Consider the following 14,968-nt stretch of genomic DNA (forward strand, 5'->3'; position numbering starts at 1 on the left):
TCATGATACTGGATATAAGTCTGTAGTTCAAAGAATCTTATAAATAATCTCATAAAATCTTGACTGACATCTGATCTCATCTAATTAAATTGGCATTGTTTTTATCTCATGATTCGTTTTTATCTCACGAAACTCTTGCTAGCAGGAAAGGTTCAGCTCCACCATTTTCGTGCTGTTTGCCATGCTTACAATACTAGTATTGTCTTCAAATTGTAGCTCTTCTGCAGTTATCTTTTTTTTTTTTTTTTGCCATTTATTCACTTTGTGGGGGTTAATTTAGTTAAAATTCTATCATAAAAGATATAAATTCACTTAACTGGTGCTAGCAAGTCAGGGTGCCATCGGGTGGTGGAGATCTCTCCCCTCAAGAGAACACTTGTCCCTATATGTTACCCTGTGTCATGGTTCATATCCTGTGACCCCAGCACTTGGGTGATGGAGAGAAAGGGCTGCTGATTCCAGTGAAACCAATCCTCTCTCCTGAGCTAGTTTGGTCTGAGAGTTGAGGTAGAGGTGACTTGCTGGGAAGCAAGGAAGCGGGGAGGCTGATAGGAAAAACCCCAGCCAGGGCCGGAACAGCAGCAGGCAATGCCCTGGGCCTCCTTCTGCTCCTGCCCATTTGGCAAAATAAGTAGGAGCAGCGCTCTGGGCACCCGGAGCTCATTAACAGGCCTCCCACCATATGGGTTCTGGGCGGGTTTCCCACTGACAATATGGTGTCCGTTCACCAATGCAAATGGCCTCAGCTCATTACTAGCCTCTCTACAAAGACTTCTTCCCCCACGTGTGGCTCCCTAGGGAGACCACTTCTTCGGGGTGGATGAAGAGATGAGGTCATTGCAGTCTCCTCCATCTTCATTCTCATCCTGCCATGAGCCTGATGGGTCGACGACTCCTTTATATGTGTCAGCTTTGCTGAGTTATTAGGGTCCTTCTGGGTGCACATAAGCCCCTAGCAGTCCAGACACCTCATCTGGACATTCCAGCCTGCTAATCAAGCACTTCATCATCTCAGCTGAGGCCCATGTGTGCTGTGCTTTGATGTGGTGATGCTGATGTGGGAACACAACCTACCCCGTGCACTAAGCTGCACACCAGCCAGCTTCAGCTTCTCTTAGTTACCTGGACATGCAGACAGGTCCTTCTGGGAAAATGTTTTACCTTGAGCCTTTGCCTGGCTGATTCCCTTTAAGATTTAGCCTATGTATCCCTCCCTACCTCTGCGTCTTCTCCAGGGGAAGCATCCCCCACCCCAAAGTGGATTATGTTTCCTCGCTCTTTGTTTCTCAGGTGTCCTTTCTCTAGCAGAGCACTTACCACACTGCTCTGTCAGTTCTAGTTTTTGTGTCTGTATCCTTTAAATGTTAGAGGTTAAGAATTTATTCCTGTCATTATTCCTGTTTGCTCTGTGGGTAGCACAAATGACAGGACACAGTGGGTCCACAATCATATTTGATACATGAAAATTTGATAATGTTGCAGTGTTGGCAAAGGTGTGGGAAACAGTCACTTTCATGCCTTTCGCAGAAGTTTAAATTGGTGTGTGTACTCTTCAGGGGACTATTTGTCAGTATCTATCAAAATTCAAATTTCACTCAGCAGAATTTGTTTTTGAAATTTATCATATATATGTATATACACACACATAAGTGCAAAGAAATAAATTCAAGGCTATTCACTGAAGTATTGTTTATATAGCCAAAGACTGGACACAACCCAAACACATTATGATATACACATAATGGAATATTACGCAGCCATGAAAACATAAGGAAAGTCAATACGGGCTGATATAGAATAATCTCCAAATACAATGATATTTCAAGCAAAGTTCAGAGCAGTATGTATACAGTAACTTCCAATTGTGCTTTTTCTTTTATTTTAAAAAAGGATGTGATGTAAGCACATACGTTTGTGTATATTATGCTTGAATATGCATAGAGTATTTGGGGATGAATGCACAACAAATTGAAAACGAATTTTTCCTCTGGAAAATGATACTAAAGTGAAGTGGGAGAGATCATTAGTTTCACTAAATATCCATTTCAATTTTTTTACAGTGTGTATGAATTATTTTTTCAATTAGAAAGGTTAATAAAAATGAAGCATAATAAAGATGGGACAAATTAAATATTGTTGAATGAATGAATGTAGCACTGGGATTTCAAATGTGGCTGTGTCCTTCCAAGCTCGAGAAGAATTACATCATAGAAACTCTCTCCAGAGAAGTCCAAGTAATGGCTTCATTTTAAAAAAGACGACTTAGTGGTCATCCAGCTGCTGCCTGTGGAGGTGTCGCCAGCAGAGGGCGTCCCAGCTGGCACAAGGGCCAACTCCACAGCAATTGGTAGGAAGTTTCTTTTGCGGGAAGGAAGTATAAACTAGTATCTAGGGGAATACATAATGGGGCTGGAGGAAAGAATAATTTAGAAATGAATCATTTCATATTAAGAAATGAATGGCTGTGTGGGGGCTGTGGTAAGCTCATGGCCTTCACCACAACAGCAGAGCCGAGGGTTTTATTTTTACATGGAACAATGAGGTGTAGTAAAAACGGCCCTGGAGATGAGGCAACGTAATTCCTGCCAAGTTACTTACCTCCTCTGGCCCCAGTGTGCTCATACATACAGGAAGAGTAATGATTGTAGCTGCCTCGTTGGGGTTATGAGGAAGACTCAATGAGGGGCTGCACATAAAGTTCTTAGGACAGTGACCTAGCCAGTGGTGAATGTACAGCGACGCATGGGCTCCAACTAACTGGGTGGGGTGGGACAGTTTCCTGCCTTCCTCCTGAATCAGTTTTCTCATCTATAAAATGAAAGTTTTCGACTAGCCCTGTGGTTTTAACTTCTCTGAGTAGGAACAGCTTTGAGAAGCTGGTGAATGCTTTGAACTAGTGAATCCAGAAAAATGCGCATATCCTCGCCCCCACCTCCCCATTTGCAAACAATTTCAAGGGCTCCTGGGGCCCATAGTGCCCCCATAGACTCAGGTAGAGTGTTCCTGGACTTGTCTCTTCTAATACTAATATCCTAGGTCTCTAAGACTCTTATGATTCTTGACACGATTCTTCATGGAAAAAGTTTAAAGAAAAATAAAAGGCAGGCTACTTCACTACTTTCCCTAGGGACAGAAATGAATACTTGTCATTTCTCAAAGAAAGTAGCTAAACCCCTTCTTTGCTTTCATTCCCCCTCCTTTTTGGAGGGCACTCTTTTTGCTATTAGCCTTGTTTACTTTTTGTTTTACTCTCATTTGTGGCATAGGTCCTAGTAATATGATTTCAGGTCAGTTCTATAAATGAAAGCCAGAATAAGGAAATGAAAACACAAAGGAAGAAAAAAAGAAAGCATGGTTAATGTGTTGTTGCTGGCGTTGTTACGTGTGTGTGCCTGTGTGCTTGTCTCAGAGTATTCTCTTACTACTCTGTAAATGAAACATTAGAGGCCCAGAGAGGTTAAATGTCTTAGCTAGAGTCACACAGCTGTCAGAAGGGATTATGCATTCAATTAGTATGAAATGAAATTTATTGAGAGTATATGTGCTGGGCTCTGGGTATAGGGTGGCAAACGAAATAGTTTATGCTTCTCTCATGAAGCTTTTATAGTCTGGTGGGAAAGACAGAGGCCAACATTTCTGTAAATACTTTCTCTTTCTCTCATTGGTGATAAGTTCTGTGGAGGAGTTCAACAGAGGGCTGAGGTAGCAAATGAAAGGAGAATGGACAGTCAGCAAAGGCTCTCCGAGGAGGATGGGCATTTATGAAGAGAAGAAGGTAGCCTTTCAAAGAGCTGGGAAGTGGGGAGAGTGCACCAGGCAGAGAGAAAGTTCCCTGAGTGGGGAAAGAACTTGGTTTATTTGGGGAACTGAAATTTGGCTAATGATGCTTGATAGTGGATGAAAGGAAGGTGGCAGCAAATGGGCTGAGGAGGTGGGCAGAAGCCCGATCACCAGAGTCTTTATAGGTTGCACTACAAGGTTTAGATTTTATTATAAACAGGGTGAGGTGATGGAAGCATTTCAAGCTATCCAGGGACAAATCCAACTTATATTCTGAAAATACTACTGGCTGTTTGGGGCAGTGTCAATAGCTGAGATGCAGGAACACATGTCTTTCTTACTTCGGTGGTCCACAAAGAGATTGGTACCAACCCTCAGGATGTTTAAAAACTTGGGGGGACTTTTTTGGCTGAAAAGATCATGGTACTGGACTCTATTGGCCTTGAATCAGTGGCACCCAGGGATACTAAACATCCTGCAAGGAGTGAGATAATCCTCCCTAATGAGGAATTGTCCTGCACCCCACCTGACTTTTGAATATTCTCACTGAATATGAGTGGAGGTAGCAAAATTTGCTTACAATTGACTGAGTCTAGACCCTAAATCTTTTTCACATATACACTCAAAGTATCTTTGGCACTTTTCCAGAGAAACCAGGAAAATTTTGTTACCAAGACTTGATTGCCAATTTGAGAAATCAGTTTACTGATATACCAGTCCCCACAGTGGATTTTGTAGTTGTCACTGCACAGTGATTCTCCATAGAGGAGCCAGGAAAGTACTCCTCTTTCGGTATCCTAGTGCAGTTGTGTATGAATCTTTACATTTTGAAATTATCTTAGTAGTAATTAATTTCCTTTTACTTCTTCTTTATATTATGTCGTGTTGATTTAAAAATTGTTAGGTGGGTCGCTTTGTTAAATAATCTAAGAATTTCACTTCAGGATAGTAAAAGCCATGGCGACTCTTTGCTCTAACTGGTGTTTGGGTTTGATGGTTTGAGGATCCCTACTCTATCTTATGCCATACATCCTATTGGTCACCCAGATTTGAAGGGGGAAGTTGAGGTTTGAAGAGGTTGAGGGATTTCCTTGCCCAAGGTCACACAAGGCAATGCAGAGTGGAGTCTGGGATTCAAATCACAAAGCCAGGTCTATCAGTACTTGGTAATGCTGTCTCTTGGGACCTGGGGATGCCCGCACTTTAGAGCTCCTTGTGATGGATACCCCTTGTGATGAGGAGTGCTTACCCGTCCAAGTTCCTTGTCCTCCAAGGCAAGGACGCCTGTGCTCTCTGTGAACAGCTTCACCTTCACAGCAGGCAGCGCGTGCGTCGTGGAGAAGTCACCCTGTGTGCCCCAGCTGTGGACAGAATCAGAGAGATCAGTGTGGAGACCTCTGCCTTGACAATGCTAAATTCAACTGCCTTCTTCCTGAGCTGGGCGAATGCAGGGTTAACCCGAGGCAGGGTTGAGTGTCACATCCTCCTCTCCTCCCCTCCAAAGCTGCCAGAATGACAAAAAGTGTTAATTAACTTGTTAGGCAAATGCAAGACAGATGCTCAGAAAGTTGCCACTGGGTCTTCACAGAGCACTAGAAGGAATCATATGGAATTAGTATGAAATCAAGTTGGCAAGAACTCTCCCCCGTGCATTTGCCATATCTACAAACTATTTCCAGGTAAACACTAATATTTCCTTGCATCCTTGGAATCCCTAGTTTTTGGAAGTTGCAGTTCTAGATTTCGATAGGGCTTCATTTGGTCCTAGCCAATATCTGACTTTAAAATGAAACTTCAGTGGTAGTGGGGAGGCAAGAAGCCTCATTTCTATTCAAAGGTGAATTGAATAGAAGAATGGATAGAGCTTGGCCCTTCATGAAAAGCAAGAGTGATGTGGTAAATGTCCTTCCCCACTCACGGTCTGTGGGATTCTGAGTCTTAGATTTCCCCAGCGGGGAGCCTGGCTTACTGAGCATCTGGGCTGGGCTGACATGAGTCCCTGATGAGCCCCTCAGATGTGGCCTCGTCGTTCCTCATCATTATTCTTACAAGGCCTTCTCTATCCACTCTGTACCTGAAATCGGTGTGATCTTCTGGACGTGTCAGCTGAATTGCACTGAGCCCCTGCCCTAAACGCTCCCACGGCACCTGTTCCATTGTACTCAAGATGCAGTTCAGTCCCCTTGGTATGGTCTCCCACTCATCTGCTCCAGTGTCATGGGCCTCTTGATTGTGCCACTTCACGACTCTTGCATGCATGGTTCCCTCTGCTGGCAATGCTTCTTCCTACTCTGCTCTTTACCTAGCTATCCTTTATGGGCTCAGCTTTAACCACCACATTCCCAGAGAACATGGCTCTTGATTTCATTTCCCAGTGTAAATTTGTTTCTAGTGTTAAATTCTCTTGAACGTGTTATTTAATTTTCCATCCTAGCAATCACTAGATTTTTAATTATTGTTTTATATAATTGTTTAATAGCTGAATCCTCTATTATTCTGTAAGCTCCATAGGCACAGAGACCATGTTTTGTTTATATCGCATACCTACTACTTAGCACAGTGCCTAGCACATAGAAGATATTTATTAAGTATTTGTTAAAAAAACAAATGATGCTAAATATATATTCTTTTACAAGATTAGGAAACAGGAATAGGTGTAATTTTGTAAAGAGATGTTTTTTATTTTGCCTTCTATAGTGGTCAATTTCTATACTGTAAAATATTCACTAAAATATGATTTTTAATGACTGTAATATATTTTTTGGCTGCATCATAATTCATTTAATCATTGTTCTATTACTGAGACTGAGAGACATATTACTTTTTGATTTCATTTCTGATTATTTCCTGGGGATAGAGACCTAGATGAAAAATAATTTCTTCATGTGTCAGCAAACATTATGATGTTCTTACAGTGCTGCAGAGGTTGTGCTCATCAATGAATATTTTCAAGGCTTGATTCACCTATTCCCAAAACGCTTTTTATAAAGGTAGGAACTGTCTTCCCACTATCTGGGAATGAGAGTGTAAATCACATTAAGTGTCCCTGTTTACTTTTTTTTCTGGCCTATTTTGTCATTGTCATTTCCATGGATATTTCTTCGACTAATAGCGGGCCTGAATATTTTACTCTGTTCATTGGTTGTTTGTATTTCTTTCTTTCTTTCTTTCTTTCTTTTTTTTTGTAAATTATAGAAATCTGACTTCTCATCTCACTGTTGTTCTCAAATAAACTCAAAGACATGAGGGATCTAGAGAGAGTTGACAAGCGATCACCAGAACAATGGGGGTCCAGATTCAAGGTGATCTGTGTGTGTGCGAGAATAGTGAGGAAACATAAGAATCACAATAGAGAAAGGAGAAGACATGGACGAGGATATCAGACAGAACAAAAAACTCCAGGCTTCAAACACAACAGCAAAATGTTAGATTAGAGACAGAAGTTCTTAATTTTGGTCATTGGCAATTGGAGCAAGCCCCTAAGATAAAGAAACCTTTGTCCCAGCAAAGGTGATGTGACAAGGCATAGAGCTGGACCACATATCCTTAGTTCAAATCCTGGTTAGTTACTTACAGATTGCAGGACTTGAGGCAAATTAATAAATGTCCCTGTGTCTCAGTTTGCTCAGCTATAAAATAACCTTATTTCACAGAGTAAACAGTAGCAGGCTTGGAACAGGACAAGAACCCAACAAATTTTGGCTACTTTCTCTTTTCCAAATAAGGAGAGATAGGATGTATTCCAGTAACAGTGATGACCACTCATTTTGTGTAATCTCTTCAACACACCTCTATTAAGCACGTAATAAATCTGACCCTGTACTGGATAAGAAAGATAGACGCGCCACCCTTCCTACTGCACAGTAAGTAGTAAAACAGTTATTATCATTCCCATTTCACAGATGAGAAAACTGAGAAGAAACTCAAGATCTTATCTACTTTATTACAGGGAGTTGCCACCAAGTCGGGCTAATCTCTTAATTCTTACTTTACAGCTCTTGCTTCTATTGTTGTTATAATTATCAACAATAATGATTAGCGATAGTAGCAAAAAAATGAGCATTAATTTATTATTTATGATTAATTGTGCTATTAATCTCTTTAGGCATTTATTATGCTTAATCATGGATATGAGGAAGATTCCTGCTGTAAACCAAGAGTTCTGGAATGAGATGCTTTAACACGATGCCTCAGAAAGGTCTTGATCTCAGTGCCTTGGGGAAGCCCCCACACTGTATCCTCATAATACTGTCCTTGGATGTGGTTCATAGGGATTTTGTGGCCTGCTCAGCAGGCACTAACCCAGTTTGCCTGGACTCCTGCTGCAACTCCGAAATGCTCAGCTCATGAAGTGCTAAACGTGACGCAGACCGTGGGCAGGGTGAGGCTTCTAAGACCCCATCAGCTGGATGGAATTCAAGCTGCTGGGGGCCGTCCTGACAACCCCTGTCCATTTGGACAGAGTTGCTTTTCCTTACCACCAGACCTGCAGCTGTGCTTTTGGCTTCCTATCATGACCCTTGGCTCACCTCAAGATGTTAGGTTACCACTGAATCCCAATTTATCCATCAGATTTCAAAATGGTAACCTGGCCCAGTGGAGCAGGAAAAAAAGAGAAAGTCTCCAGTCTAATCTTAACTGGCTATGTCACTTACAGGACAAAATGCAAATGTGGGGCTTCTTGTTCAAAAAGCACAAAGAAAGTGCCATTCAAGTTACCAAAATATAAATATAAATATGAATATTTTCTCTGCTCAAATACACGCTCTATTGTTCCATTAGATTTCACTTACATATACAAGTTTAAAGATCAAATTAAGAATTTCAAGATGGCAACAGCAGAACATTACACTTAATACAGGTCCCGTCTGAGTGCAGGGTCTATGCAACTGCATGGGTCACAACCCCATAAATCAGGCTCTGAGTCCAATGCTGCCTCAGTCTGTTTAGCCTGGACTGAGGCTGGACCATGCAACAGAGGGTGGCTGTCACTGCTGTTGACACGAAACCGTTGCCCCTTGCTACAGTCATTGGACTGTGAAAACCACTCCTGGCTTCTTTATGCCAATGTTTCCTATTCTTAGGAGGCTCCACGGGGTTTATCAGTACCCATCCCTGACCAAAAAGGTCATGAAAATGTACACTCTCTTTCTTTTTCCAGCCATGGAGAAATTATCTTCATAATAAAACAGAAAATATTTATTCAGAAATTACTATGTGCAAGGTATAAATTCCTATCTCAAGAATATTATACAGTCATTCACGCATTTTTATCTTTTAAAACCATCTTGACCATCCTATGAAATACTTATAATTATACCCTTATAGTTACAGATGAGAAAGCTGAGGCTCAGAAAGGCTGGTAATGTGTCCAGGGTCACATGCAGGGAGCAAATGGCAGTCTGACCCCACAACCCAAACTCTTATCCATGCCGCCATATTGCCTCCCTCACACATTCCAACAACGCACTCCTCTGTGTCTTGATAGTTGACATAAGTTACCTTTGTAACTCAAAGGGACAATTCTGTTTCAAGATTGATGGGACTCAGGGCTACCCTGGCTTCTCAGTTTGGATTTATTTCAAATGTTCAGTATACTTCACAGAGTACGACATGCCCTACAGACAAATTAGCCAGTGGAAGAAGCATCAAAAAGTTTGACCTTTTGGTCAGGCTACTTGTTGATTGGTGAATCTATTTCTCATTGTTGAATTTTTCTCTGTTCATTTCTTTTCCTTTGCTGTGCATTGACTGTGGCTATTAAGATGAATATCTCTCCTTAAAAGTTTCCCAGAACCGAAATAAAATTACACTTTGAAGAGGTCGATGGTTGGGAAGGTTAACTGACTAACTTCTCTCCGAACACAAGGTAGATAAAGTATAGTGGGTGAGGTGTCCCTCTGCTGTGATCCCATCTTATCTACCACTGTACTCACACTGTACAGCCAGCTCACAAAAGTGCTAAAAATAGTCATAAGTAATTGAGTGCTTATGATTTGTCAGAACCTGGGCTGCTTTTCATGGATTATCTCATTTAATCCTTCTGACAGCTATATGAGGAATATTCTGTTATTATCCCCACTTTATAGATGGAGAAACTAGGACTTGAAGAAGTTAAATAACTGGTCCAGGGTTCCAGGCTATCACAGAGCTGGACTTCAAACTCAGAGTTTCTGAGCCCAAAGTCCATGCATTAAACTGCAGAGTTTTAATGCCTCTTGATAATTCATAAAACACTATTACAGTGTAGTTTGACAATTATCTGTGTGTTTCCGGTTCTCTCTTTAGATGGTGAACGCTTTGGGGGCAGGGAACATAGCATGATTTTTAAAATATTTCCTGGACCCAGCACAAGGCCTGGCATACAATAAATGTCTGTTTAATGACTAGGAAGGAGTGACAAATTCAGAATAACCATGTCACCAAATATCAGGGGATTCTGGAGAGATGCAACATATGAGGTAAACATGGGTGCCACTGCTTTCTTTAAACCAAACTGAGGTCTTTATTTCCTTGATGATTAGATGTTTTTCTAGGAGTACTTCAGTTCTCTGAAATGTATGCAGAGGCTGGCAGTGTGCAAGGGACACCCAGCATACACAGCAGCAAGGAGAGCATCCTGAGGAGCAAGGCATAGGTCCTTAACGGTCAAGGGGTGGTTAGCTGATATGGCCAAGGTCTGGAAGCAATGTGGATGCCGATAAGAAAGAAAGTGTCAATTATAAAATTAGCTATTATTATTACTTTTGGTCTTTTCTGCCAGAAGCACACAAGCACAGACTATGGAAATGCCATCATCCACAGTGGAGCCTCCAGATAGGAAGAAATGTGTATTGAGGTATGTGTGCCCTATCCAAATCAGATACCTTTTGCAAGAGGGTGGGAAATTAAAAGATGAATCATCCAGCTAACTAACCTCCATGCTCTATGCACTCCAAGCATTTCTATAACCCACATGCCTTGGATGATGCTCTGACTTTCACTGCTTAGGAATCCTACCTCTAATTAGCCCTTCTTCATTTCTCCCTTCATTTAGAAAACACTTCCTGAATGTCTGCCATGTGCAGATCACTGTGTTAGGTGCTGCTTTGGTGCTGCTTCACCGTGTTATAGTCTACTTAGGGAGAGGCCAAGTGCAGAAATGATTACACTTATTAGGTGTAAGTTTGAGCCTCGGCTTTCACATCTATAAACTGGGAATAAAAACAGCACTGGCCCCAGAGGGTCCATGAAAGGCTACATGGGAGATAAGCTGTTGCATATACAGTGTTCAACTCAAAACCCAGCACATAGAAAGCACAAAAAATATGTCTTTCATTTCAGGATGATAGACCAAGGGTTGGTAAACTATGGTCCATGGGCCAAGGCTGGCTGACCACCTGCTTATGTATGGCTCATGAGCCAGAAAGGTTTTTACATTTTTAAATGGCTGAAAATAATCAAAAATAGAATATATCATGACTCATGAAAATTATATAAAATTGACATGTAGTATCCATAAATAAAGTTTTATTAGAACACAGCTACACTCATTCATTTACACATTACCTATACTGCTTTTTGTGCTTCAATGGCAGAGTCAAGTAGTTACAACAGAGACCATATGGCCAACGAGCATAAAATGTTTATTTTCTGGTCCTTTACAGAAAGAGTTTACTGACCCCTGCTATACACGCTTAAATTGCTGGCTCAGTCTATTGGGAATACTTTTATTTTCATTAGCAGATTAGAAGTATGTTCAACCAAGCAAATCCATAAAGATGAACTGTAAACATACACTTACAAGGATAGCTCAACTCCATAGCAATCCAAGTTGCTGCTCTAAATTCTTCATGGAGCTCTTTCTAGCATTCTTGGTGTATTGGAAAATTTGGAATTGTGTACCATAGTATTTCAGACAGGTGGTGCCCAAATGCTGCTTCCAGATCCCCTTGAGCTGGCTGACTCATTTAGTCACACTACATCATTATTAATACCAAATAATAAACATAAGTAGCAGATAATTCATATATTGGGGGGTGGAGATGACTTTTAAAGTCACAGCACATTATTTCTCCAAACCTATTCCACAGTGTCACTTCTTTGAAAGTGAACACTTTGATCTGGGGTAGCAAATAAGGGAGAGAAATATGCTTGGGTGGAGGGAGGGAGAAATCCATAGGCAAAGCCGCCTTATACTGCGTGTTTGGAGAGCATCTGCTTCATCGCAGTCACATCTCTGTTTACTATTTAAAGCCTCTTATTTGCGGAAGCCTCCTCAGACCATATGTTGTCAGCAAATGTTGCTAATCAAATACACACAGTAATTTTCATTAGAATTTCCCCCACCCCCCTCATGAACAAAAAACAACATTTGCCACAAAGGGAATATACCTCCCAAAATGACAGTAAACATCCACTGCAAACCTTTGACAACAGAGTGATACTTATGAATGTGTATGTGAGTAAGCCAAGAACACATGCACTTTAGGCAAATAAGGACCCTTGGAGAATTGGGTTTTGTGCAGGTTGGTGTTGGGGGATGATGTCATTAGTTGCCATGGCGATGCTCAGCATAAGGCCATAATTCATGCCACGAAGACTAGATTTGCATTTCTTCAAGGTATATGGTTCATGTGAGCTGGGTGTTAAATTGGTTTGGTTCATAAAATTAACTGTGAGCTTTAACAAGGGAAAAGTGTCATTTCAGGGAATGAAAATGTCTTAGTCCCGTTGCTAAGAGGGAAAGTTAATAATTGCCTGGAGATAACTGCATTAAAACCTTTTGTCCTGCCATTCAGGCAGACGGCATGATATTCTACACCAAACGAATCAATTGTTCTATCGCAGTGTGTTCCATGCAAACTAATTGATAGGATGTGATTCAGGGCCTCTAATGTATTAGAAAAGCTAAACTACCTCTTATCTGCATAAATGAGATATTTGCTTTGAAGAAATTGCGTTGTCTGGGAGATGGAGAGATGAAGGCTCTGGTTCACCTACTTGACATTTCCACTGGAATGTCCCCTCCCCAGGAATCTGAAATCAAATGTGTACAAACCTCAGCTTTAACTTTTCCCCCTCACATCTGTTCTTCTAAGGCTTCCCCAACCTAGTCAAAGGAACTGTCAGCCACCTGAACATTAGTCTTGTTTTCTCCTCTTCAGCGCATGTCCACTTCATCACCATATCTTTCATATGTCCTACATACATCATAAATTGCTATGGAGAAAAATAAACCAAAAAAGGGAGTTTGGAAATGCCAAGAGGAGGGTGGGTAGAATATTTAAATTGAGTGGCCAGTTGAAACTTCACCAAGAAGCAATTATTACCTGCTAGAATGTAAACTCCACAAGGGTGGGGATCTATATCTGTTTACTTTTTGCTATATCCACAACATCTAGCACAATGCCTGGCACACGGGGGATGTTCAGTAGGCATTTGCTGAAGGAATGAATTCACTGATTTGTGAATTCCTCCACATACATATACATGCGTAGAGATGAGGTTCAAGTTGAAAGTGAAATGTAACAACGCTTGATTATCATGGACTTACATTCTTTGGTAAAGTTAAAGAGGAAACCTCTATGCTATAAACTTCATAAGGGCAGGGACCAAGTCCATCTTGCTCACTGTTATATTCTAGTGCTTAGACCAGTGCCCAGTGCCTGTTGAATGAAGGCCAGAGGGAAGAATATATACAATTCTTCATTCAAATACAGGAGATATATGTATCAATCTTTATTTTCTCAGTAGCTATGTGACCTTGAATAAGCCACTGGTGGAGTTTCAGTTTGCTTATCTATATAAAGGGGGCTAATATACTTTTTTTGTCCTAAAGACAAGATCTTGGGTATTTGATTTCTAACATTTCCATTGATTTTTTTAAATTTTAAAATCACAGTTGACATACAATATTATATTAGTTTCAGGTGTAAAACATAGCAATTAGACATTTATATAACTTACAAAATGATCACCCCAATAAATCTAGTACTCATCTGACACCATTCAGTTATTTTAATATTATTGACTATATTCCTTATGCTATACTTAACGTCCCCATGACTATTTTGTAACTACCAGTATGTACTTCTTAATCTCTTCTTCTTTTTTTACCCCTCCCATCAACACTCCCCCGCAAATCTGGCGATCATCGAAATGTTCTCTATATCTATGTGTTTGTTTTTGTTTTGTTTTTTTTTTTCATTTATTTTGTCCTTTAGATTCCACATGCAACTAAAATTTTTAGCATTTCTTTTTGATTCCTTCTTAGAGTTTTCATCTCTCTGCTTGTATTACCCACCTGTTCTTTGCATACTGTCTACTTTTTTTTTTTTCAGTTACAGACCTTAGCATATTAACCATAGTTATCGTAAATTCCCAGTCTGATAATTCCAATATTACCTCCATATCTGAGTCTGGTTCTAATGTTTGCTCTGTCTCTTTGAACTGTGTTTTTTGTTTTTTAGTATGCCTTCCAATTTTTGTTGAAAGCTAAAAATGATGTACTAGGTAAAAGGACTCCATTATGGTTCTAGCAGCAATTTCTGCTCCTAGTCTTCTGCTCCAATAAGCTGTGATCCTCTGTACTTGCCTGTTTGTCCTTCTAATTTTAGGGGCAGTGGTTTGCCCTGTGACCTAAATTCTCTAATTGATTTAAGAAGAGTTGCTGACTTTCAGTTTGCTCAGCCCTTTTTGTGAGGACAGAAACAAGAATTTCATGCCAGACCAGAAATCAGAAATCCATTAGAGTTTGGAAATTTCAAGATCCTATCCAGCTGTGAGAGCTTCGATTGTAGTCTTCATTGGAGAATGACACATAAGAAAATGTATAGGTGGTTAAAAAAAAATCTAAATGGAAAACCCAAGGTTGAGGCTAAACAACAGGATGGTGTGGGATTAGGGTAGGTGGGGTAGTATGCAGTGCTGTGGGGTAGGGTGGATTGGGCCAAGGGTTGGATGTTGTGGGGTTTGTGGGGATGACTGAAGTGGGGAGGATTGTCAAAGGCTAAATCATTAAGATGACAGCACATCACATGGCCTGAGTGTCCATGTTATCTTCTCTGGAATGTAGTTTATGGTGTGGCCCAAAGATATTTCCTGTCATTGTGAAAGGAGGTGAGGTTTTTGTCACTGGAAATGATGATTGTTTCCTAATCTGAGGTTCTTTTGCATCTTCATCACCTAGTTGCCTTCCTCTGATCAT

General features: G+C 40.7%; 1 protein-coding gene across 9 annotated transcripts in view; it reads right to left on the bottom strand.

The window, feature by feature from the left end:
- The window catches only part of CADPS (calcium dependent secretion activator), a 470,394-nt gene that overhangs the window by 177,258 nt on the left and 278,168 nt on the right, over positions 1–14,968 (bottom strand). For all 9 annotated transcript variants that reach the window (XM_011358441.1, XM_011358442.1, XM_011358440.1 and 6 more), the window contains one exon: positions 5,030–5,141. In XM_011358441.1, coding sequence (XP_011356743.1) covers positions 5,030–5,141 — 112 coding nt within the window. The remainder of the gene's footprint in view (positions 1–5,029; positions 5,142–14,968) is intronic.

This window comes from Pteropus vampyrus, unplaced genomic scaffold (assembly GCF_000151845.1).
Source record: "Pteropus vampyrus isolate Shadow unplaced genomic scaffold, Pvam_2.0 Scaffold41, whole genome shotgun sequence".
NCBI lineage: Eukaryota > Metazoa > Chordata > Mammalia > Chiroptera > Pteropodidae > Pteropus > Pteropus vampyrus.